This window comes from Bos indicus x Bos taurus, chromosome 14 (genome assembly GCF_003369695.1).
Source record: "Bos indicus x Bos taurus breed Angus x Brahman F1 hybrid chromosome 14, Bos_hybrid_MaternalHap_v2.0, whole genome shotgun sequence".
Classification (NCBI taxonomy): domain Eukaryota; kingdom Metazoa; phylum Chordata; class Mammalia; order Artiodactyla; family Bovidae; genus Bos; species Bos indicus x Bos taurus.
The window spans coordinates 38,601,509-38,627,708 of record NC_040089.1 but is presented as its reverse complement, the minus strand read 5'-3'; the positions used below and the strand labels follow the sequence as shown (position 1 = coordinate 38,627,708).

Below are 26,200 nucleotides of genomic sequence, written 5' to 3'. Positions count from 1 at the left end.
TCTATCCCTAGTCTAGGAGCTAAGATCCTACATGTCACAGGCAACTAAACCTATGCCCCACAACTAGACTCCACGTCACAACTAGAGAATCTGTGTACTGCAGAGAGGGGTCCCACGTGCCACAACTAGGAACTGACATCGCCAAATCAATCAATAAATATTTTTTTTAAATTGAGTCTTTGCTAGTCCCCATTCCAGTCACTGACCAAATGTTCCCAGGCTGGATTATCTGCACCCCATTTATATTCAGTTTTGACTTTAAACAACTCACACATAGTTATGGATATCTCTATTGTCCCTTTTCCAACATATAAGCATGTATTAAAAATGGGGTGGCTTTTCCTATTAGACAATAAAATCTATGCAGAGAAAACCTGCCCAAAAGAATAACCCCAAGAAGAAAAATATGAAGTAACAATCATAGCTTCTACGTAGATGCGCAAGGTCTATCACTGTTTTGAACATTCTGACATGAAGCACCAGGAAAGTTCTATATTCGCATTCTACCAGTTATATAATCAGAATTGAATGAAATTTCTATAAAGGAGAGAATTGTTTCAGGCCCAACAAACACTGCCATTTTTTACACAACTTAATTCTAGAAGTCAATGTTTTTCTTTTGACCAAATAAAGTCTTTTGTAGATTTTAATATCTGCTTTCATCCAAATGTTCTACCAAAATTTGTCAATAGCTGAGTAGATCCTGAGGAAATCCCACAAAAACGAAACACTTAAACTGTTTCAGTATAAAGCAATCTATGCCATAGCCCCAAGGGTCTTTTCTGAACCCACTGGTGTGCTCTTTTCTTATCTCTATGCACATATGAGTGACTTAATGTGCTTTTTTAAGTTCACATAGGCATGTGCATCTTACGTGACCTTGCTTTATTACTGTGCTCTGAACTCTGCGGCATCAGTCAGTATTTATTAGATCAGAGAGACCGAATGCCAAGCTGTTTAATCCTTTTCGTGTTTTCGCTATATCACAAAATACCATACATCTAAAACCTTGAATCCTTACTCTCAAGAATCATTTTATTCACCATTTAAAGTCCCTAACTGAATTAATATTTATGTCCAATAGGGTTCATAACAGATGGAATTAAAAGTAACTCTGTACACATTTCAGTACTTATCCTATTCTGTTAAAAGGGTATTATCAGCATTTTTCCCAAGGCAATAAAAGTGCTTAGATATAACATTCACTAAATCCAAGCACTTAATATGGTTTGAAACTATTGTTTTGCCCATAACTCTGCAGTCAGCAGGCATTCCAATTTGAGTTCAAAGGTCAGAGGAGATTTTCTTTTCCTGGTCACACTTTATAAAAACTAATATATCACAAAAAGAAAAAAATTTCTCTGTGAAATCAGTGGAACGTTTTTAATGAATGCAGAAATTCACTTCACCTCTAACAAATGAGAAATAAAAGCTCAAAGAAAGAGGGTGTACAAGTTGTAACTCTATAAATGGAAAGAGAGAGAGAGAGAAAAAGATGGGGAAGGGAAAGAAGTTGGGAGATCGTTTCTCATTTGTCCATATCTTGTATCTTTAAAGAGATAATGTATTTTGCAGGGGGAGTGTGAAAATTATTTCATTAATGGTTGATTCTGTACTTAGCACATAAAATATTTATATTTCTAACTTACTCTGCATAATAATACACAATATTTTACCCCATTTCACTGAAATAAGATAAAAATAATCTCAAGCTAACAAACCCTTAACTCTATCAAAGAGATGGCTTATAGGAATAAAACCATATAGGATATTTTGAAAGATTTTCACTAGACATGAATAAAATTAAATTCTTTTACTTAAAGGGATAATTTGGGAACAATGATTTCTTTAGAAATGTCTCATGGTTTTATATTTGCCCGTTCATATATCTATTATTTTTTTAACAAACTTTTCTGTGCAAGGTGTTTGCTGAATCACTGAATGTTCTAAGTTTTGTTAAAGCAAGAAGTAGGAGCCACAGATTCGATCACTGGGTTGGGAAGATCCCTGGAGAAGGAAATGACAACCCACTTTATAATACCTATTAGAACCTGTTAATTGCTAAATAAAAAGGAAAAAAACGAAACTCATAGGGTTAAAGAAATGCAACATTATACTTAGCTTCTTTACAGAGAAAGTGGCAGTAATTTAGGATGTAAAGAATGACCATGACCATGATTTTGACAGAAAAATCAGAGAAAGGATGTTTACAAACAGAAACAAGAATCTAAGCACAAACAGTGAGGACCACTGAATTAAGACACCAGCAGGATTTAAGTTGCAGATAAGAAGACTGCAATTCTTCCCTGGTGGCTCAGATGGTAAAGAATCTGCCCACAATGCAAGAGACCAGAATTCGATCCCTGGGTCAGGAAGATCCCCTGGAGAAGGGAATGGCAACCCACTCCAGTATTCTTGCCTAGAGAACCCCATGGACAGAGATGCCTAGTGGGTTACTCCATGGGATTGCAAAGAGTGGGAAATGACTGAGTGACTTTCACTACTACTACTAAGATGACTGCAAACTCGGAGCTGGAGAGAGACTTAGATTTGGAGAATAATTTCAGGGATAAAGGTGAACTAGGGAAAAACCAACCAACCAACCTGAACATAAATAAATTCACCAAGGGAAATACAGGTGTAATACACACATTTCAGGCCTCTTTTTCCAATCATATTCCCACAGTATTCTATTGAATAAGTGCATCAAGAATATACTTCTTAAATTTGTTTTTGTAACTCTTTGAATGAGATATTGGTGAAAGTGAAAGTCACTCAGTCGTGTCCGACTCTTTGCGACCCTATGGACTGTCATCCATGGAATTCTCCAGGCCAGAATACTGAAGTGGGTAGCCTTTCCCTTCTCCAGGGGATCTTCCCAACCCATCTGCCACCTAAAATCGAAACTTATCAGCATGGATTAATATTCAGATTCTCCAATTACATGCTTCAAAAGCTGGCTCTCTCCCTTCATCCCTCACACTAAACTGGCTGTAGCTACTTTTAGTTCTAATTCTCACCAGCTCAGATATAAGCAAACCTGCTATGACCATTTGAGATTTTGCCATGCCCACACAATTTGATGTGTGCCAAGCTGTAAATAAGACAGGCTTTGTTGCTGTTGTTCAGTTGCTAATTCGTATCCAACTCTCTTGGAACCCACGTACTGCCGTCTACCAGGTTCTTCTGTCCATGGGATTTCCCAGGTAAATGTGCCATGCCCACTTTCAGCTCTCTTGCTCTCACCTCCATGTCTCTGGAGAAGTCTTCCGCCCCACCTAGAATGTGCACTACTCCTCTTTACCAACTCACTTGAAACCTGGATTGGAAAGCACCATTTATCCACACTGAAGCCATGACAGCTACTCTTCCTGGTCCGCCCCAGTGCTGGCATCCATTACAATACACCATCAACTGGTTTGCTTTTGTGTGTCTTTTAACGATTACCTGTTTTTGATACTATGCTACTTTTTAAATACTCATTTGGCAGTGGAGAAACTGTTTATAAATTTGACAAACTCTTAACTATCCAGTTTATACTTCAAAAATCAAAAAGGCAAAGGAAGATTAAAGAAAAGCAAAATGCTTTATTCTTCTCAAGGATGCATCCAAGCTATTTTAGTGTCTGATATAGAATACAATATGCAAAAAAAATTTAGTCAACATAAATTATGCACGCATATTTGCATATGGATATTTATTTTCACTGCTATTCATGACTGACTCTTTTGAGAATATGTATATCAACACAAGAGTCTGTTCTTTTTTTTTGTATACAAATGAAAATATATACATTTAAATATATATGTGAGTATATTTGGATGGATAGATAAATTAGTGCTTGCAGGCTTACTCCTGTCTGACTCTTTGCAACCCCATGGACTGTAGCTTGCCAGGCTCCTCTGTCCATGGAATTTTCTAGGCAAGAATAATATTCTTGCCATTTCCTACTCTAGGGGATCTTCCCGACCGAGGGATCAAAACTGTGTCTCCTGCATTGGCAGGTGGATTCTTCACCACTGTGCCACCTGGGAAGCCCAGATATATAAATACCAAGACATACATAAATTAGGATACTTACATCAGAATAAATTCGAGTTCCAATTACACGAGCATAATGTGGATTTGCCTGCATACAGTTACGAGGACAGTATACTCTGAAAAATAAAGACATATTTACAAATACTAAGTAGCTAGTTATTTTAGTCTTTCTTAGTAGTAAAACCATAGATATGCATACACAAGAGCTCAGAATTCTAAACCCTACTCATCTTTTTACTGAAGTATCGATGGTGTATAAAGTATGTTATAGGGTATAGAATAGGGTGATACAGAATTCTTATAGGTTATATCCATTTATAGTTACTACAAAATATTGGTTATATTCACTGTGTTATACAATACATCCTTGTAGTTCATTTCATACATAATAGTTTGGGCCTTTTAATGCCCTGCCTCTGTATTACTCACCCACTTCCCTCTCCCCATTGGTAGCCACTAGTTTCTTCTCTGTATCTATGAGTCGTTTTCTTTTTTTGCTATATTCACTACTTTACTGTATTTTTTAGATTTCACATATAAGTGATATCATACTGTATTTGTCCTTCTCTGTATGACTTATTAAACTTAGCATAATGCCCTCAGAGTCCATCCATGTAGTTGCAAATGGCAAATTTTTATTCTTTTTTATAGCTAAATAGTTTTTTTCTTCTGAAATAGGTCAATTGTAGAAGCCAGGCAGCAGACACAACTGCTTCTACTTACTTATCCACCCCAGCTTTTGGCACAAATGTGTTTCTTTTTTTCCCTCACTTTCTTTCAAAAGAAATTTAGCCAGAAAGCTTTCTAATTTGTGACTTCAAAGCAGAAAGATACATCAGGAAGTACTGTTCTCTTAGTATCTAGAAATTTGGTAACTAATGTGGGTGCAGAAATTAACAAATATATAACTTGGAAAAACTGAACCACTGTCTGCCACATATATCTCATAGTTTCTTTTCTCTATGATCCTATCTTTGGTATCTCATCCAGTTTCATGCTTTTCATGACAATTTCACTGTCATCTATAAACTGCTGATTTCCAAATTTACATCTCTAGTTGGGATCTTATCTCTTAATTCTAAATCTGTATTTATATATCCTGTTGTTTATTCAATATCTCCACTTGTTTTTGTTGTTGTTCATTTGCTAAGTCATGTCCAGTTCTTTGCAACCCCATGAACTGCAACATGCCAGGCTTCTCTGTCCATCACTATCTCTCTGAGTTTCCTCAAACTCATGTCCATTGAGTCGGTGATGTGATCCAACCATCTCATCCTTTGTTGCCCCCTTTTCCTCCTGCTTTCAATTTTTCCCAGCACCAGGGCCTTTTCCAATGAGTCAGCTCTTCACATCAGGTGGCCCAAATATGGAGCTTCAGCTTCAGCATCGGTTCTTCCAAAGAATATTCAGGGTTGATTTCCTTTAGGATTGACTGGTTTAATCTCCTTGCTGTCCAAGGAACTGTCAAGAGTCTTCTCCAGCCCCACAGTTTGAAAGCATCCATTCTTCAGTGCTCAACCTTCCTTATGGTCCAACTCTCACATCCATACATGACTACTGGAAAAACCATAGCTTTGACAATATGGACCTTTGCCGGCAAAGTAATGTCTCTGCTTTTTAAAATACTGTCTAGGCTTGACATAACTATTCTTCCAAGGAGCAAGCATCTTTTAATTTAGTGGCTGCAGTCACCATCCACGTTGATTTTATCTCCACTTAGGCCTAATAAACATCTCAAATTCAGCATGTTTGAAACCAAATTCCTAATCTCCTCCTCCAGTCCCCCAAATCTTCCTTCTTTAGGCTTCCTACAATAAATGTCAACTCCATTATTTGGTTGCACAAGCCAAAACCTTTATTCTAGGCTTAATCTCCCTCCTTACCTCAACCTTATATTCAACCCACCAGCAATTTCTATTGGGTGTACATTGAAATAAACTCTGAGCATCCTGAAGTACCATGATCACTGTGACTCTGGACTCTATCATCTGACACCCAGCTCACTACAATAAGCTCTCCTATGCTCTCTCTGCTTCCAATCTTGCCCCTTCCAATCTACTTTCCCCACACACTTATACTGAAGAATACAAGTCCAATCATATCATTTCTCTGCTTCAAATATTCTAGTGGCTTTCCATCTGATTCAGAATAAAGGACAAGATCCTTACAATGACCAATAAGCCCTGAATATTGTCTTCTCATTACCTCTCTGACTTTATATCCTACCCCTCCTTCCACTTTCTCACCCAGCTCCAGTCACACTGGCCTAATGGTTATTCTTCAAACATATGGAATAATCTTATCTTCTGGGTCATTGTACTTATCTTTCCCTCTATATGGAATGTTCTTTCTCCAGATATCCTACTCACTTACTAATACCTTAGCTCATTTTTTCAAAGTTTCCAAAAGGTTTTTGATTTAAACATAGAGTTCAATTATCAGTGTTCAATCAGTCACATGACATTAAAAAAAATCCACTCCCAGAAATTAAGAAACTTTCAAGTGGCACTTTTTAAAATTGATTGGCTCTTCAGAATTCATTCACACACACACACATAAACTAAAAGAAAATCAGAGCTAAGACTGGAAAAAAAAAACATAATTCATTCTACATAGTAAATCAGAGTCTCAACAAAATGCATGCACATGTGCTCAGTCATGCCCAACTCTTTGCAACCTCATGGACTGAAGCCCGCTATGCTCCTCTGTCCATAGGATTCTCCAGGCAAGAATACTATCGTGGGTTGCCATGCCCTCCTCCAAGGCTCAGCAAAATGACCCTATGAAAATCATTATTTGATGAAAGTATCAATTATTTTCCTAAAAGTATTGTAAAAAATATTTCAATTGCAACTATCTTTACCAATTAAAGCAGGTCTTCTGCAAGGCAGTTTTTAATAAATGGCTACAATTCTTATTTAAATTTCATGTTCCTAAAGTCTGTATGACTCCAGAGTGTATATACTTCCTGTAGCATCTAAACCAGAGCCATTTAAATATAAGTAATATGTGAATCTGAGTTTTTATAACTGAATTAAAGGGTTGATTTTAATAAAAGATGCCTTCTTTTGGAGGAAGGGTATCCCCACTGACAACAAAATTGTTTTTGTATTTGAGACCTGTTGGGCATTCCCTGCCCACCCTACAGGGGCAAAACCACCTGCTCTGCCCTTAGGACCAGGCTGTGCAGGCTCCGCCTTGACCATACTTAGCACTTGGTTTGTGGAAGACCGAGGTCAAACACAGTTCAAACTGAATTAGTTTCTACTTAGGTAAGTTCAGTTCAAAGAAAGAATGTAGGAGCTTTTTGCTTGTTCGTGTTCCAATCTCCGGTTTTAACACCTTGTTATTATATACACTTGCGAGAATGTAGACAGTGATCTAGTATTTCTTTCCTTTGACTACAACTTCCATTAAGCTTGAATAAAAATGCTGACACATTTCAACAGTACCTCCTTTTACATCTAATCTTAAGGAAAGATGTTTGGCCCTGATGTGATCTGGATCTGTGAAAGAGTCATGCAATGACCTGACAAGTGACTGATGTGTGTAACCTGTCACTCACTGGGTGGCCAAGCCTCCGTAAAGCTGTTGGAATGAATATATGGGTCTTTTTTTTCCAATGTGAAAACAAAATATTTTTCATAGAGACAAAGACAAAAAAAATTTCAAAAACCTACATTTTTTGGAGAAAGGACACTAAGAATGCTTGGAGTGCATGCAGTGTGTGGTGTCCATTGCTCCTACTGCTAGCAGTTCAAGACCAAACACCCTTGAGTCCTAGAGACACCAGGATCTCAGGCAAAAGCAGCTGTCCAGGGTAAAAGTCCCCCATTCACTGGTTAAAAATGAAGAAAATCTAAAACACAGTACCTCGGGCAATGCGAAGCAGGCTTATGGAAAGGACAGAGCTGTTCCACAGTTGTTTCACAAGTGACAGCCTGAACTGAAGTATTCAAACACAAAAAAATAAGTGAATCCTTTAGAAACAATAATATGCAACAGAGTGATAAGAAAATAAGATGAAAAAACAGTGCTAACCTGTTACTTTAGAGACTGTGAAGGAATTGGCAGACTGATATTTGCTAAAGGTAAAAATATAAAAATTTCAATCATCAACATCTTACATGCATTGACATCAACATAAATTCTTACATTTTTTAAGTCTGTGAAATTTGATTTCATCTTAAACATTTTATTTAAATATCTAGACAAGAAGTAGTATTAGAATTAATCGTCTATTTTATGCCAAACCCATATGACCTTGTCGATACCATTCTTGATATCAGAGAATGACTTCTTTTCATTATCAATCTCAAAAACTTATAGGTAACAGCATGAAACAATACACATTTGTATCTATATATTTGTTTCTTATTAAAATTAAAATTTTCAATATACTCATGCTCTGTCATCACAGAACCAATTTATTCTTTTGAAAAAGTCAATACTAGGCACTGTAAAAAGACTGCTAAATAATAAGTACCTTAAAGGACTGTGCATTATTCATTTTTTGTTCCCTCTAGTACTCCTTATATGCATTATTAAAGCATGAATAAAAGAAAATGCATACCATTATATATGAAATTTTTAATTGGTTTATCTATACCAGATTTTCAGAAAAACATCTATTGCAAAAGGTAATGCTTATTTCCGATGGTACTTTAATTTGACACACTCTACAAATTTCAAGAGCGTTTCTAAAATAAATAATAAAAAACAACTTAAAAGAAAAAAAGTAAATAATAGGATAAATGTTCTTTAATGCAACACCCAGTGTTTGCCTTCCTAAAGTGAATACTTAACACTGATTACTTATTGATGGTAATTAATAAATATCTGTTGAGTGAATAAGTTAATAAATAAGTGTTTCTATAAAACTGTTACTTAAAAGAATAATTGCTAATGTCTGAAAAACACACATCAAGCCTTTGAACAAAACTGTATATATACCACATCATCCCACCAGTTTTTAAGGATCTTTAATATAAAAAAATTCTTTCTAATCATTGTGAATTCCCTACTGTGGAGTTTTTTGCAATTGTAGAGTTACAAAAAAAGGGCGACTATGTCATATTTCCTAAGAAAAGGCATCCCAAAATGAGATTCAATATTGTTTATCATTTTACACAGGAGAAACTACAAAGCCTACATTTCAAAAGTCCACATTTTTCTATTTTCTACAGAGACCATATGAAAATATTTTGTTTTAGAATAATATATTTACTATGTTTAATGTGACAAACATTTCAAAAGTTAATCAATGCTTTTGTTGTTGTTCAGTCATTAAATCGTGTTCAACTCTTTGTGACTCCATGGCTTATAGTGCCCACCAGGTTCCTCTGTCCATGGGATTTCCTAGGCAAGAATACTGGAGTGGGTTGTCATTGTCCTTCTCCAGGGGACCTTCCTGACCCAAGGATAGAACCCATGTCTCCAGCACTGGCAGGCAGATTCTTTACCATTGAGTCACCAGGGAAGTCACCAGGGAATTATTTTATGCTGAGTCAAATTACATTTTAAGGAGAAGAAAGGTGACATGATACATTACATATTTAGAGACTTTTCAAAATGCTCTTTTATCTAGTACTTAATTTATCTTATTGGCAAAGTCAGTGTTGCATAAAATAAATAATTGTCTTTAAACAAGAAAGGAAGAATATGCGAATCAATTAGTCTTCTTGGGCATTTTCTGTCACAGGTGAAATATGTATTGTTTCACAATAGGAAAAACTATAAATTTATACATTCTTAATGACACCATATGCAGATGACACCACACTTATGGCAGAAAGTGAAGAGGAACTAAAAAGCCTCTTGATGAAAGTGAAAGTGGAAAGTGAAAAAGTTGGCTTAAAGGTCAACATTCAAAAAACGAAGATCATGGCATCCGGTCCCACCACTTTATGGGAAATAGATGGGGAAACAGTGGAAACAGTGTCAGATTTTGGGCTCCAAAATCACTACAGATGGTGACTGCAGCCATGAAATTAAAAGACACTTACTCCTTGGAAGGAAAGTTATGACCAACCTAGATAGCATATTGAAAAGCAGAGACAATACTTGGCCAACAAAGGTCCATCTAGTCAAGGCTATGGTTTTTCCTGTGGTCATGTATGGATATGAGAGTTGGACTGTGAAGAAAGCTGAGCGCCAAAGAATTGATGCTTTTGAACTGTGGTTTTGGAGAAGACTCTTGAGAGTCCCTTGGACTGCAAGGAGATCCAACCAGTCCATTCTGAAGGAGATCAGCCCTGGGATTTCTTTGGAAGGAATGATGCTAAAGCTGAAACTCCAGTACTTTGGCCACCTCATGCGAAAAGTTGACTCATTGGAAAAGACTCTGATGCTGGGAGGGATTAGGGGCAGGAGGAGAAGGGGATGACAGAGGATGAGATGGCGGGATGGCATCACTGACTCAATGGACGTGAGTCTGAGTGAACTCTGGGAGTTGGTGATGGACAGGGAGGCCTAGCGTGCTGTGATTCATGGGGTGGCAAAGAGTCGGACACGACTGAGCGACTGAACTGAATGACACAAAATTTAAAATTTAGAGTTTTAGCATTATCTGCATAAGTTGGCTCAATGTTAAGAATCCGCTTGCAATGCAGGAGACACAGATTTGATCCCTGGGTCAGGAAGAGCCCCTCGAAAAGGCAATGGTAACCCACTCCAGTACTGCCTGGAGAATTCCATGGACAGAGAAGCCTGGTGGGTTACAGTCCACAGAGTCTGCAAAGAGCCAGACACGACTGAAGCAACTTACTTAGCATGTATAAGCAAAAGGGTTCAAGTGAATTCAGAGACTTTTCCTTCTTTTTGCCCATGGATATTATGTAGCTGAAATAAGCCTTTCTATCCTCTCTCTTTATAAATTAAATTCTTCTGTGCTTTGTTCTAAAAGAAAGTAACTCATTGTTGCAACTTAAAATCTCTGGTCACAAGATTATTCAGGTACTTACCCAATTGTTTGAACACCATTTCTATTGGATTTGATAAAATAATGTTTCCTTCCTTGTCTAGTGATATCCACCCAACCACCATCATTGTCTATTATCCCGTAATGAATTGCAGCCCTACAGATACTGGATTGCTGGGAGAAAAGAAAGAGAGAGAAAAGATGGTGAAAATAAGAATTCTGCATGGGATACCACTCATTACTATTTATGGCTTTAAACATTTCTTAGCAAAATATCTATAAATACATAAACTATTTTTTCCATTAAAAATCAAATATTATTTGAAAGGAGTCTATCCTCAAACTTATAATACTTACCATTTCATAATGTACACTGCCAATAACTTTAGCTTTACTATCCAAACAGCCAGCAGGGCATTCATATCTAAATGAAAGAAACGGGAAACAAAATTTAGCCTCTCTGAATGTCTGTATAAAATGAAAGTATTTTTGTATCTTGTCAATTAATTTTGAGTGCAATCATAAATATTACCTATTACAGGTTGTTCCTTTGCACTGATCTCTTAATCTTACTTCACAAGAAACAATTTGAGCTAAAATTTAAAAGATAATAATAATTTAGTTGATGTACAGCTGCTCTGATTCATCCATACAGTCTAATGCCAAGTTTTTGCCATTCTAAAAATGTTCAAGATTAATAAAATATAGTTGACTATGTCAGCAATGTAGACTTTACAATTTCTGTAAATAATGCAGAGGTCTTACACATTTGCTGCGTGCTTATGACTTCGTTTCTGTTACTATCATCGGCTACTGTCCGGACGTGGGTGTCGTGGACTTGTGACTGCTGCCGTTCAATTTCATTTGTTTCTTCTTCTTGAGCGGGATAGTAACTATCTGATCCTTCTGTCAGAGAAAAGGATTTAAGAAATACGAGTTCTTTTTAAATGTGCACAAATTATCAAGAATGACACATCTTTATATGCCTGTCTAACATTTGATACTACTAGAAAAAATCCATACTGTATATTGGCACACGTTTTGGCTTACAGTAGTGATCTTACATACTGCATTGGAATAAATAAAGCAGGTGCATAAACTTTTGAGCCCTTGATTCATTTATGCTACCATTTGGCTAATATCAAATGGAATCATTTCTAAGCTTTCCTTATATTTTAAAGTGAAATCAATGATTCACTTTCATAATGACACCATGAAATCTATACAGTGATCTAAATGAAGTTGAGGCTTATGACTTTTCATTTCTTTTCTCAAATGAAACCATCTTTTCAGGAGGATAACACTCAAAATTTTCAAAAGAATCACATTTAAAATTCTCCTGAAAGGAAATTCAGCCTAAGAAGAATTGACATTTCCTTGTTATTTATCACAATATCAGTTCCCATGGAAAAGTTTCTATTGTAGAAGGAAATTCAATGTGCAGAAAGAAATTCAATGTGCAGAAATTTAAATTTAACAATGGAAAATATGCAAACATTGAATTTAATATTTTTTTCCAGGCTGGCTTATATCAAGGGCTTGATGGGCACATTTTAAAAATGTGGTTATTTTCATGTATGTCCAAGAATTCAGAACCTAAAAAAAGGAAGTATGAATTCAGAGGAAAGTCAGCTTTAAAAAACATTGTGGTCACTGACAATGGAGCAGGCAGGTTGGAGGTTTGGGGGTAGAATGGATGGAAAACAGACTCGCACACAAAGAATATTTTTAGGAATTAAAAATGGCTCATATAACAGAGTGAAATATATGGTTACTTCTTGTCTACTTATTATACCTAATGAGCACTCAATCATTAAGGGAAAAAAGATCTCTGAGTACTGAAAAGTGGCTTCATTTACACATATTTTCTAATACACTTGGTCTGCATTAATCTTCATTTAGTCATCATTAAGAATAAAGTAGAACAAGAGAGTAAAATGTTCACTTGGATACCCAATAAGGGGATGACCTTCACATAGTTTTATCAGGTAAGTTTTATCTTCATGTGCTACAAATAAGACACCATGCATTTCATTTACTTTACATTTACTTTTGAGGACATCCAATGTATGCGAGACAGCACTTTTTGCAACAGTTTTATAATATATTTTATGTGTATATATATATGCACATATATTGTTATTTTGGCATGAGAAATTATATACTTTTGCAGTAAGAAGCAGAGAATTAGTATAATTCATTGGGCATGGTTCAATAAGAGTCACGGATAGGTATTTAGGCAAAAATTTTTAAAGCACTTAAAATAAATTGTGTTAAATTACTAAATTCTTCAAAAAAATTGACATTCATGGAAATAATTCTAGCCAACACTATATCAAGATGGTTTTTAAGACTGTAAATATACTCATCACTCTAGGATAATTTCAAAGTAGAATTAAGTGGTCATCTGAAGCAATCATGCAACTTTCCTTTAAATACAAATTAGTGTAATAGACTTATTAATGTTATAAATATTCTTAAAATATTTTAAATGATTTTTCAGAATATTTGAAATAGAGTTCTGAAAACTTTTCATGTAATAATTAAATGTGCCTTCTGGCTTTTTAAACACAAATTAATGTGGAAGTTGGATTAAAATATAAATCAAACTGAATGTTACAATAGCACATACCTTTGTAGCACAGATTTTCTCTACAGCCTCCTCCAAAACTCGGTGGGCAAGCAGAACAGGGCCGGCCATGTTTGTAGGGGGCATGGCCCCACCAGTTTCCCCTTAAAAAAATAATTCACTCCATTAAGTGGTAGTTTATTTTTCCTATTTTTGAGAAATCTTTATACTGTTTTCCACAGTGGCTGCACTAATTTACATTCCCAGCACCAATGTACAAGGGTCCTCTTTTCTCTACATCCTCACCAACATTTGTTATTTGTATTCTTTTTAATAATAGTATTTCTGACAAATGTGAAGTGACATCTCATTGTTACTAAGTTTAGACATACATTGCTATCCCATTCTTTTGAAAATATTCTAAATAATGTGCTATATGTATTGTTAAGAATTACAAAACCAAACTTCTTCAAAACACTAACTTTTGCTATGGGATATTCATCTATATTCCATTTGTCTTAATAAAAATAGACTTTTGACTTACATTTGACTGAAGTTTAGTTGTGTAATATTTTCAATGTAATTATTTGAAGGGTCTTTACAACAGATGAAAATACATTTCTCAGTCTATAGTTTCTCATCTCTAATAAACCCAAATTATTAAATATTTAAACAATATAATAGTACAATAAGTAAAACTGAAGGCCTAAAAATATGATTCTTATCTTTACAAAGATCATAGTTTAAATTTTCACATTCCTTTTAAGCACCAATATTATGCATCGGGCAACCATAACTGTTGCCATATTAAGTAAAGTGAGTAAAACCAGTGCACTTTACTTCATAACACACACTGAAAATGAGAAAAAAAAGTCAAGAATATAAAGTTATATCTACTTGTTAAGAAATATTTACATATAAAAGCAGTGTTTCGTCTACTCACTTTGGGGAATAATTGCACACCAGGTAAACAGCTTTGGGCCATATTTGCCCCCAGATGTTCATGTTGTGGCACAAATTAATGGCACAGCCTATTCTGCTACTTGTTGCCCACACCACCTACATCAGAGGGGAAAAAAGCCTCAGAGAAAGCAGGTTGAGATGAAATAAGACAACAACATATCTGAGAGAAAATGTATAGAAGTGAACTCGAGAACCAGCTGTTACCATTCAAAATGAAATGAGGCAATGTCCAAAAGGATATTTTTCTAGAGATTTTAGGAAGTCCTTAATTTAACTTAAAAAAAGAGAGAGAGAGAGATACATAATAACTCTGAAAGTGAAAGTGTTAGGTGCTTAGTCGAGTCTGACTCTTTGTGACCCCATGGACTGTAGCCCACCAGGCTCCTCTGTCCATGGGGATTCTCCACAAGAATATTGGAGTGGGTAGCCATTCCCTTATCCAATTTTCATATATAAAACATAAAAATCTTATTTGTTACTAAATAATTCAAATGTTACACACCTTCACAAGCCTAAATGGCATATTAATTTTTTTAATGAAGAAACCTACCTAACAAAGGAAGAGAAATTCTCATCTTAAAACAGAAAGTACTGGAGCAAAAGTTTAGGTGTTCAAATTTCTCACATTTTAATGTGTCACTGCCTATTAGGGAACCTCCTGCTGATCTTAATCTTGGACATGCTAAGGTATACAGAAGTATGCTTTATATTCAGTAATAATCAGTCATAAAAAGTCTAGAAACTCAGATCTGTGGTGAGTTTTATCTATTCAACTCTGCCATTAATTGGCTGATTTAGTAGTTTAGGACATATCCAATGGGAACACTGAGAATTTTTCTAAAAAGATAAATGCTGCATGCATCAAATATACTGAATGTCATGGTAAATAAAACCATATTTTTATTTTTGGAAAATAAAAATAAAGACATCTGAATATAAAGATGGTAAATTTCCTCCCATCTGCATTTATTGGGGCTATATTAAAGTATTTTAAATGTAAAATCACTGAAATAATATGTTTTAGGAAATGTCTATACATTTCTCCACTATTGTTTATAAAAATTTATAAGCCTGTTCTACATGCATCTATAGATTTGTAACAGCCAAATTAAATGATATAAGGAAGACAAATGTTCAGTACTCTATAAGTTCTCCTACAAAAAACAAACAAAGAAAACTTTGTTAGTTTCACAAATTCAGAGGAATCAAGTATAATATACCCCAGACATACCTGTGTATAATGAGTACATACAGGACCAGAGCATCTGAATGGACAATACGGGTTACATTCATGTTCATACGGGTAGCTAAAGTCTCTTACTTCATCATACCATGCTTGCACATGAAATGTTGGGGGCCTGTATCTTTTTGAAAGAAAATAACCACAAAGATCAAGTAAGGCTGGAGAAAACTAAACATTGCTGAAAGCACTGATAAAATGTGGTAGAGAGGCAGTCCTGTGGAATTTACTCATATTAAACACTTTTGCCTACTACGTCACTAATATATCAATTACTTGAAACAAAAACATGTCTAGGGTACTGCTGATCATTCTGCTATAATATTTATTTTTTTTCTTATTTGTCTTGGTGTGACTGCTTGTTTTCCTTTTAGGCACTAAGCCTTTGAAAACTTACAATGATGAATTAGTAAGTATTTCATTTCAAACTCTTCTGTTTTCAGAAACAAAAAGTTATATTTTAAGCTACCTTCCCCAGTGGGCTCCCAAATTCTGTCCAATTGACGGAAGCAAGTTCGCAGGTCCATGTTCCCACAAACAAGTTTCAGCCCAGGATTCTGCAGACCGTTCCAGTTCTACATCCCATGTCTACGATTCAAAACAAAAACAAAATACAGACATGAAAGGATAATGTATATAAAGAGTTTGGACATTTCTTTAGAATATACAGTTAGTTACGTTTTCTTCTTTCTGACTTCTTTGCAAAGTCAGCATCTTAATCTGGGTTCTCCTCATCTCTCACCTAGATTTTTGCACTAGCCTCCTAATGAATCTCCTTTCATCCATCCCACATCTCTCCAATCTGCTCTATTAGTGTTAAGAATTGCCTGCTGCTGCTACTGCTGCTAAGTCGCTTCAGTCGTGTCCGACTCTGTGCGACCCCATAGACTACAGCCCACCAGGCTCCCCCGTCCCTGGGATTCTCCAGGCAAGAACACTGGAGTGGGTTGCCATTTCCTTCTCCAATGCATGAAAGTGAAAAGTGAAAGTGAAGTCGCTCAGTCGTGTCCGACTCCCAGCGACCCCATGGACTGCAGCCTACCAGGCTCCTCTGTCCGTGGGATTTTCCAGGCAAGAGTACTGGAGTGGGGTACCAGTGCCTTCTCCATAAGAATTGCCTAAGTGGACACAAATACACTTAAGTGATTCCTCTGTCTAATCACATTGAACAAATCCCTGTACACATAAAGTCCAAATCCTCGCTCGCAATATTCCCTGTCATAAAACCGTTATTCCTTGCTTTTGCTAGCACTGTTTCCTCTGCAGAACACATCCTTGTCCCAATTATTTGTCAGACAGATCCTTACTCGTATCATGATCCAACTTTATATAATACATTCTTGACACATTTTCATTTCTCTGAAACGTAAGCCATTTCCTCCTTTGGACTCTGAAGCTTTGTTACGCTCTTTGCCATGTGGCGCTTGTGGTAAACAACCCGCCCGCCGACGCAGGAGACTTAAGAGACATGGGTTCAATCCCAGGGTTGGGAAGAGCCCCCGGAGAAGGGAATGGCAACCCACTCCAGTATTCCTGCCTGGAGAGTCTCACGGACAGTAGGGCCTGGTGGGCTATAGTCCATGGGGTCGCAAAGAGCTGGACACGACTGAAGAGACTCAGCACGGCACTAGATGCTAGTGTTCATCCGTATGTCTCTGTCACGGGCCTGTGAGTGGCTTGGGGACAGTTGTTTAACTCATGTTTGTAACTGCAGCTTGTTATCTATGTCTGTCATATGGACAAGGTGGTCAGTAAATGTCTGCTGAATAAATGAATGGTTAATGAATCTGAATTCCATAAAACAGAAATGTATTTTTGTACGCACAAAATCCAACAAGAGTGACTAACTCACACTTTAAAAATACTTGATAAAGAAACATTTACAGTTACAAAATCATTACCAAAATAATTTCGTATGTCCAGAGTTTAATATTCAGTTTGTTAATTTGAAAATCAGGCAGCATAGTGAATGGGGTGGTAAAAACAAAGAATTTTCCAATACTGGGTTCAATACTGGCACAATTACAGGATTCTGGGCATGTTAGGAGGATAGAAAAATAGGCCTGGAACTAGAAAATGAGGACACAACCTAAGGTGAAAGCAGTGAAACTGGAGAAAAGCAGACAGACTGAAGTAATGTTTGGGAATTTAAATTCCTAGAAGTTGATGGATGACTAAAGGCAGGCGGTGATGGAAAGAAAAAAAAAAAGGTGAAGACTGATGAGATTACCAAACTGTGAGAAAGAAAAACAGAAAGAGAAATAGATTGTTGTAATAGAAGTGTATGTCTCTGCACTTCAATGCATATTTCAAGGCTGATGGGTGACGTGTCTGTGATACACACAGTATATACGTCAAGTGGAGAGTGGAGATAGATGATTGGGGTTCTGGGAAAAGAAATATACTCCAAAGACATGAATTTTCAAGTTATTCACTCAGAGATGAATTACTTCAGGAAGATGATACAGAATGAGAAAATATGTAAAGCAAACTCTGGGGTTATTATAATTGAAGAGGAGAAAAAAAATGTTTAAGTAAAATGAACAAGGAAAAGCGGAATCAGAAAGGCTAAGGGAAAACTGAAAGAGGATTAAATTATAAAAGGCACAGGACAAGAGATTCCAGGAGTAGAGAGTGGGCAATTAAGCTCAAATGTTACAGAGAAGTCAAAGAAGATGAGGTCCGCTCAGTATTAATTCATTACTAAGAGCAATTTAAGGGATTTCCCTGCCGGTTCAGTGTTTAAGAATCCACCTTGCAATGCAGAGGAGATGGGTCTGATCCTTGGCCAGAGAGCTGAGAATTCACATCAAAGTGTTAGTCACTCAGTCAGTCACACAGTCGTGTCCCACTCTTTGCAACCCCATGGACTGTAGCCTGCCAGGTTCCTCTGTGCTTGGAATTCTCCTGGCAAGAATACTGGAGTAGGTTGCTATTCCCTTTTCCAGGCAATCTTCCCCGCCCAGTGATTGAACCTGGGTCTCCTGCATTGCAGGCAGATTCTTTACCACCTGAGCCACCAGGGAAGTCCTTTTAACGGATGGAAGAAACCTAACCATGATTAGAGGTTCAAAAGGACAAGATACTAGAAAACAAAACAAAAGGAAAAAAAAGTATGTGTGAAGAAGGGAAGTTTCTTCATTCTATGTATAGTCTCCATATAATCTTGCAACAAACATTCTTGCTAATTCAACTGTGGATCTGAAATACATAAAATCATGCTTTCAAAGCCAGAAAAAAACAGTATACAAAATTAGGATAATACTACATCTTTATTATCTACCAAAAATACACAAAAAAAGAATATTTACATGCCACTAAAAAATTAACAGCATAAAAGTATCTGGATTTCATAAAAACTTGAATTTCACTTTGAATTAATATCTAATGTTCAAGACGACTGGTTTTGTGGTATAGACATCAGAAACGAATGCTATCAGTAAGTATCGGGTAAACACTTTGCCAAATGTGAACATACTATTAATTAAATTCATTACTTATATTAGACCTAATTTTATAATTATATTTTATGTAAGATGCAAAGGCATAATTCAAATTACTATCATTATTTACCCAAACAAATTAGGTAAGAAACAAAGAATTTGGCTGAAGTCCCCAAAAATGAGCAAGATGCTGATTTCCTTTTGTATCCAGATGGTCAGAGACAGTCATTGCTCAAAAGCAAGCTTATTTCTAGGTAGAGTTCCCTGGTAAGTAGGTTGTCCTTAAGAGACAAACAAATTTTTGCCTTCAATCTTGAAAATCAGGTTCTTGCATAATATTTTAGTCATACTCATGGCTCAGTGGTAAAGAATCCACCTGCCAATGCAGAGACTCGGGTTCAACCCCTGGGTCAGGAAGAGCCCCTGGAGGAGGAAATGGCAACCCACTCAGGTATTCTTGCCTGGAAAATCCCTTGGACAGAGAAGCCTGGCGGGCTACAGTCCACGTGGTCGCAAAAGAATCGGACACGACTTAGCGCCTAAACACCACCACAGTGAAAATATATTTATCCATAGGTTTCTAATCTAGCAACAAAGCAACCTCACAAAGAGCAGCCAGGCACCAGAAGAAAAACACAAACATTCCTAGATGGGGAAGGAAAAAAAAAAGGCCTTGAAACCATTGGAATGGTTTTAAAACACTCTTCCCACGAAGGGTGGAGTTGAATTCCCTCCCCTTTCCTTCAAGTTGAGTTAGATAGTGGCTCCCTTCTAACAAACAGAATAGCCTTGTGAGATTTCCCCAGCTAGGTTAGGAAATAAAGCCTCTATCTGATTCTTTCTCTTTTGAGGCACATATCTTAAAAGACCTGAATCAACAAATTAGGATTTCAGCTACCCAGAAGAGGTAGCTAAAAAAATAAGATGGAGAGACCACACAGAAACAGACACAGAGATGCAAGAAGAGTCCCTTCTGTTTGTGTTTTCCTGGCCCAGACATCAGACTTGTAAGTTTGCCTGTCCAGGTCACTACAAACAAGTCAGAGACCCCAAAGAAGAACCACCCAGCTAAGGGAGTTCTAAGGGCCCTTATTCAAGGTCAATTTACTCTTGTGTTACACACAATTCTACAACCTTAGGCATCAGTTTTTCCTACAAAATTGATGGATTCTTTCTAGAGAAGATACACCCATATTTCCAAGTTCACAAATATGTTGTATATCCAAAGTTTGTTTATATATCTGTTGTGTAGAAACTGGAATAAAATCTACAACATATCATTCGAATGATTCAGGCTATGTTTTCTTATTTGTAAAATATGTCAGTTGAGATAGAAGACAATTCAGGCTCCTTTAAGGACTAAAATTCAATTGTTGACTATATATTATGGACAAGTTGTTTTTACAGCATGACTTCTCTTCTACTTAATCCATTAAAAATGGGGGTGGGGGACACCCCTGGTGGTGCAGTAGTCAGATACCACCTTCCAATGCAGGGGGTGTGGGTTTGATCCCTGGTTGGGAAACTAAGACCCCACATGCTGCAGGATGTGGCCAAAAATAAAAATAAATAACACTCATTAAAAATAATAAAACAGGGAGTGGAGCATATCAAATTAACTATGATAATGCTAAAACAGGGACAAACATTATTTTAATCCCATAACTGAGGCAAAAAGCATGCAGCTAAAATTTGCTATCAATATTTAATAAATATTAGTGACAATTTTGAAAGTAATCAGTTGAAGAATCTAATCAAGCACGGCTATTTAGGATAAGTTCAATAATAGGAATCAAGAACATTCTTTAAAAAAAAATCACTGAAAATATAGCTGTCCTGGAAGGAATACTATCATATAACATGACAACAGCACGCAATATATATTTTTATGCTACAACATAATATTTCAGGTTTGAAGACAGGCAATAATTCATACCCATCCCATTTAAATGCAGGTTACTCTCCATACATTTCTATTTAAATTCAGGATTGTAAATTAAATCAAGATGGCCTAACCAGCTTCATTTTTTCTCTCTGAACTATTCACCCAGGACTAATTTAAAGCCAAGCCACACTTAAAATTACCATTTCTTTATAGAACGGGTACTTGAGGTGTGCAGAAATAAAAACCACTCTATTTTCCAGCTACACGAATAAGCTGTTCCTTCTGAGAACATAGTAAAGTCTTCAATTTAAGTTTTATTACTAAAAGAAACATTTAGAATATTATTAACATACTTTGTCTCCTGGGTCACTTTTCAACCAGTTGAACATAGTGGCTCTATCATTTCCTGTGTGTGTGTATATGAGAAACCTTAAACCTTGACAAAGGACTTTTAAAAGTAAACCTTGACATTTATAGTAGTTTTAGCACTAAAAGGGCTTCCTTGGTGGCTCAGACAGTAAAGAATTTGCCTGCAATGCAGGAGACCTGAGTTCAATCCCTGGGTTGCGAAGAGCCCCTGGAGAAGGAAATGACTACCCACTCCATGATTCTTGCCTGGAAAATTCCATGGACAGAGGAGCCTGGCAGGCTCCAGTCCATGGGGCTGCAAAGAGTAGGATAAGTCGGATACAACCGAGCAACTTTCACTTCACTTCACTTTAGTACTAAAACAATGTGTTGTAAAATTTGAAAATTATGTAGCTATCTAGACATATACAGAAAATTCCATTGACTGCTCTTCTTTGTGAAATGTGGTGAGCATACACAATTCATACTCCTACCAGAATACCTGTTACGCTGTTATAATAACAGTCAATGACAGCTGCAAATCATTGAGGAGTGGAGTTTTTAATAGAGTTAATATTGCTGGCTTACCAGAGGTTGTATCCCTATACATGAGGCAAAGACAGTCATTAGTAACATAACTCTTTCTCTCTGATACTGAGAATAGTTCCTCTCTTAAAAAAGATTCAGTTCAGTTCCTCAGCTGCGTTGGACTCTTTGCAACCCCATTGACTGCAGCACGCCAGGCTTCCCTGTCCATCACCAACTCCCAGAGCTTGCTCAAACTCATGTTCATCAAGTTGGTAATGCCATCCAACCATCTCATCCTCTGTCGTCCCCTTCTCCTCCTGCCTTCAATCTTTCCCAGCATCAGGGTCTTTTCCAATGAGTCAATTCTTTGCATCAAGTGGCCAAAGTACTGAAGTTTCAGCTTCAGCATCAGTCCTTCCAATGAATTCTCAGGTCTGATTTCCTTTAGGATTGACTGGTTTGATCTCCTTGCAGTCCAAGGGACTCTCAAGAGTCTTCTCCAACACCACAGTTCAAAAGCATCAAATCTCCATCGCTCAGCTTTCTTTATATAGTCCAACTCTCACATCCATATATGACTACTGGAAAAACCACAGCATTGACTAGATGGACCTTTGTCAGCAAAGTAATGTCTCTGCTTTTTAATACATGCTGTCTAGGCTGGTCACAGTTTTTATTCCAATAAAGATTTTCAAATATATTTTCTATACTATTGTACATTTATAGTCACTAAGTTGTGTCCAACTTTTACAACCCCAATGGGCTATAGACCACCAGGCTCCTCTGTCCATGGGATTCTCCAGGCAAGAATACTGAAGTGAGTAGCCATTTCCTTTTTTTTAGCGGATCTTCCCAACCCAGGTATCAAACCAGCATCTCCATGATTGACATGCAGATTCTTTACCACTGAGCCACCTGGGAAGTCCATTTACATAACCTTAAAATTCTTGTCCTGGAAATCACTGTCATTTTGCAGTGTCAAAATTATTGTTGCAGTACATTAAACCAGAGTTGAACTCAATGTTAATTACTCACTAGGAATCTGCCTGAAGAGCGTTTTCTTATAATTGAGGCTTCAAAATTATTAGTACAAAAACTAAAGAGAATAGTAGACTATTTTTCAAATAAAAGTCAAACATTAATTTGAACTTTTTAATTAAGTATTAGTACTAAAGATTGTATTAAAGCATATGGAGTAAAGTTTTGTGATATTATCTGCTTGATTTCTGTACTTAGACTCTTCACACATAAACCCTCAAAGATGAATGGTAGGCCAAGGAAATCAGAATTGAAAGAGACACATGTACCCCACTGCTCATCGCAGCACTGTTTACAATAGCCAGGACATGGAAGCAAGCTAGATGTCCATCAGCAGACAAATGGATAAGAAAGCTGTGGTGCACATACATAGTGGAATATCACTCAGCTATTAAGAACACATTTGAATCAGTCCTAATGAGGTGGATGAAACTGGAGCCTATTATACAGAGTGAAGTAAGTCAGAAAGAAAAACACCAATACAGGATATTAACATATATATAGAATTTAGAAAGATGGTAATGATGACCCTATATGTGAGACAGCAAAAGAGATACAAAGAACAGACTTTTGGACTCTGTGGGAGAAGGTGAGGGTGGGATGATTTCAGAGTAGAGCATTGAAACATACATTACCATATGTGAAATAGATCACCAGTCCAAGTTTGATGCGTGAAACAGGGCACTCAAAGCAGGTGCACCAGGATGACCCCAGGGATGAGGTGGGGAGGGAGGTGGGAGGAGGGGTTCAGGATGGGAGACAAAGCCCATGGGGTTCAGGATGGGAGACACACCTGTGGCTGATTCATGTCAATGTACGGCACAAACTACCACAATACTGTAATTAGCCTCCAATTAAAATATATAAATAAATTTTTTAAAAAAAGGATGAGTGGTAGGGATGGAAATGACAAATGTCTCTTTATCCACAAAGATACTGATGAGCACTTCCTGGTGAAGGTACCATGATAATTAGTCTACTGAAGGAAATATTCTAAATGACACTGAAGATGTAAATAGTTTATTTCATATATTGGGTTGGCCAAAAAGTTTGTTCAGGTTTTTCCATAAGATGCTGCAGAAAAAAATCCAAACAAACTTTTTGGCAACTCAATAGTTTAGATTCACCAATTAAAAAAACATTATGAGTAAACAAATAAATTTTAATAGGAAATTGACCAGCATGATCTGACACATTTAAATGCACACAGAAATAATCTACTGACTGGAAACTCTCACATAATTTAGTAACTGTTTAATGTCATTCTAAAGAGGGAGAAATATGACTGCAAGATTTTCTACCATTCTACAAAACCCCATCTAAGTGGCTTAAGCTATGATAAGTCTTTTCGAAGATATGCTGAGACGTGAAAAGATGTAAGTCTTTTCGAAGACATTCTTGCCTGGAAAGTCCATGGACAGAGGAGCCTGGTGAGCTATAGTCCACTGGGCCTGAAGAGTCGGACACAACTGAGCACACATGCTTTGAAAAATAGCTTTAAATAGTTAACATAAACTTTTACTCAAAAATATTTTAAAATAGCAAGCAATGTTGTAATTTTCTATTCAAAAGAGTATCTAAATAATCTAGAAATAATGTTTAAGTTCATTATAACTTTTGGCAAAATTGAAACAGCTTTACTGGGTTTTCAAGATAAATGCAAAAAGAAATGGTCCTTGACTATCTTACTGGACTTTTAAAATATGCATTGTTGTCTGGCAAAGTAACAATATCAAAGCACAATAGTGTTTGAAAATGCAATTACGCTGGACATCTAGATCTTGGCTGAAACCTCTGGTCTTATATTCCTACCGAAAACTATAAATTACAATGAAACTATAAAATTTGAAAATGAATTCCATGAACATCTGTCTTTTTTAGATGTATATATCTGCATACAGACGGAGAAGGCGATGGCACCCCACTCCAGTACTCTTGCCTGGAAAATCCCATGGACGGGGAAGCCTGGTAGGGCTGCAGTCCATGGGGTCGCGAAGAGTCGGACACGATTGAGCAGCTTCACTTTCACTTTTCATGCACTGGGGAAGGAAATGGCAGCCCACTCCAGTGTTCTGATGACAACAGAAGCTATTTCTTAACTAAGAAGCAAAAGTTGATTTGTGACTTTCAAGACTGCAAAGCCAAAGTGTTAGTTGCTCAGTGAGGTCTGACTCTTTGTGATCCCATAGACTATAGCTCACTAGGCTCCTCTCTCCCTGGGATTCTACAAGCAAGAATACTATAGTGGGGTGCCATGCCCTTCTCCAGGGGATCTGCCCAACCCAGGGATCAAACATGGGTCTCCTGCACTGTAGGCAGATTCTCTACCATGTGAGCCTCCAGGGAAGCCTAATTATGATTCTAGAGAACTGTTTCTGAATCATCCCTATTGGATAAAGTTTTAATACTGTGCCAAACAGAGAAATACAACTGAAAACCTTCAATAAAACTTCCCAGTAAAACTTCAGCGTAACTAAGACAAGAAGTTATTCTCAATAAATAGTTAACACGAGGCATCTCTTCAAGCTTAGTCCTGAAAACCCAATGATAAATCTTCAAAGTAAGGCACAGACTTTCACATGTAATTTTTCTACACAGCTAAAAGGATGATCAGGATTTTCTAGGCAGCTCATGAATGTACAAGCAGTTGAAGAAAAAAAAACACATAGAGCTATCTCTTTCTAAACGCCACCTTTAAAAGATAATTCTTATCCTGCCAGCCCTTCTGGAACAACAGGTTTATAAATATCCATCATATGTCAAAACATAAATCCTTCTCAAACCACTGTTGTGTTTTCTATTTACATCAGAAAGTGCGATCCCCAAATCTGATGGAATAAGCTGTCAATGTGATCTGCTCAATAGCAATTAACTGGAGCTCTAGGAAAGAACCTGTTTCTCAATGGAAGTAACACAGGTGACAGTTCACAATGCTTCAGCTTCAAATTCCAAAAATAATGCCTCGTTATAAAATCTTAGCCACCTTCTTTTCACCCTGATGGTGGTATTATCAGAACTACAATGAAGAGCCAGACATCAAGGAGATCAATCAATCAATCTATGCTAAAAGAGCCTATGAGGTTTTTGTGACCAAGTCATCTGGTACAAAAAGCACTGGAAAACAGTACATTCCTTACAACTCGGAAATTACCTCAGGTGTTTTAATTCCTGTGCTTCACCTGCTTTGAAAAGACTTTGTAGTCACAGGGAAAATGCACGAGGCTCA

General features: G+C 36.8%; 1 protein-coding gene across 2 annotated transcripts in view; it reads right to left on the bottom strand.

Annotated features, from left to right (window-relative positions):
- Positions 1 to 26,200, bottom strand: part of CRISPLD1 (cysteine rich secretory protein LCCL domain containing 1) — a 50,631-nt gene that overhangs the window by 5,808 nt on the left and 18,623 nt on the right. Inside the window, exons 3-13 of one of the 2 annotated variants that reach the window (XM_027561220.1) lie at positions 16,202 to 16,320; positions 15,724 to 15,856; positions 14,473 to 14,588; positions 13,593 to 13,693; positions 11,726 to 11,866; positions 11,493 to 11,553; positions 11,318 to 11,384; positions 11,004 to 11,134; positions 8,083 to 8,126; positions 7,915 to 7,987; positions 4,082 to 4,157 (exon numbers count right to left, since the gene is read on the bottom strand). In XM_027561220.1, the coding sequence (XP_027417021.1) occupies positions 4,082 to 4,157; positions 7,915 to 7,987; positions 8,083 to 8,126; positions 11,004 to 11,134; positions 11,318 to 11,384; positions 11,493 to 11,553; positions 11,726 to 11,866; positions 13,593 to 13,693; positions 14,473 to 14,588; positions 15,724 to 15,856; positions 16,202 to 16,320 (1,062 nt within the window). Of the gene's footprint in view, positions 1 to 4,081; positions 4,158 to 7,914; positions 7,988 to 8,082; positions 8,127 to 11,003; positions 11,135 to 11,317; positions 11,385 to 11,492; positions 11,554 to 11,725; positions 11,867 to 13,592; positions 13,694 to 14,472; positions 14,589 to 15,723; positions 15,857 to 16,201; positions 16,321 to 26,200 lie in introns of those variants that run through there. The other variant, XM_027561221.1, reaches the window with a different exon arrangement.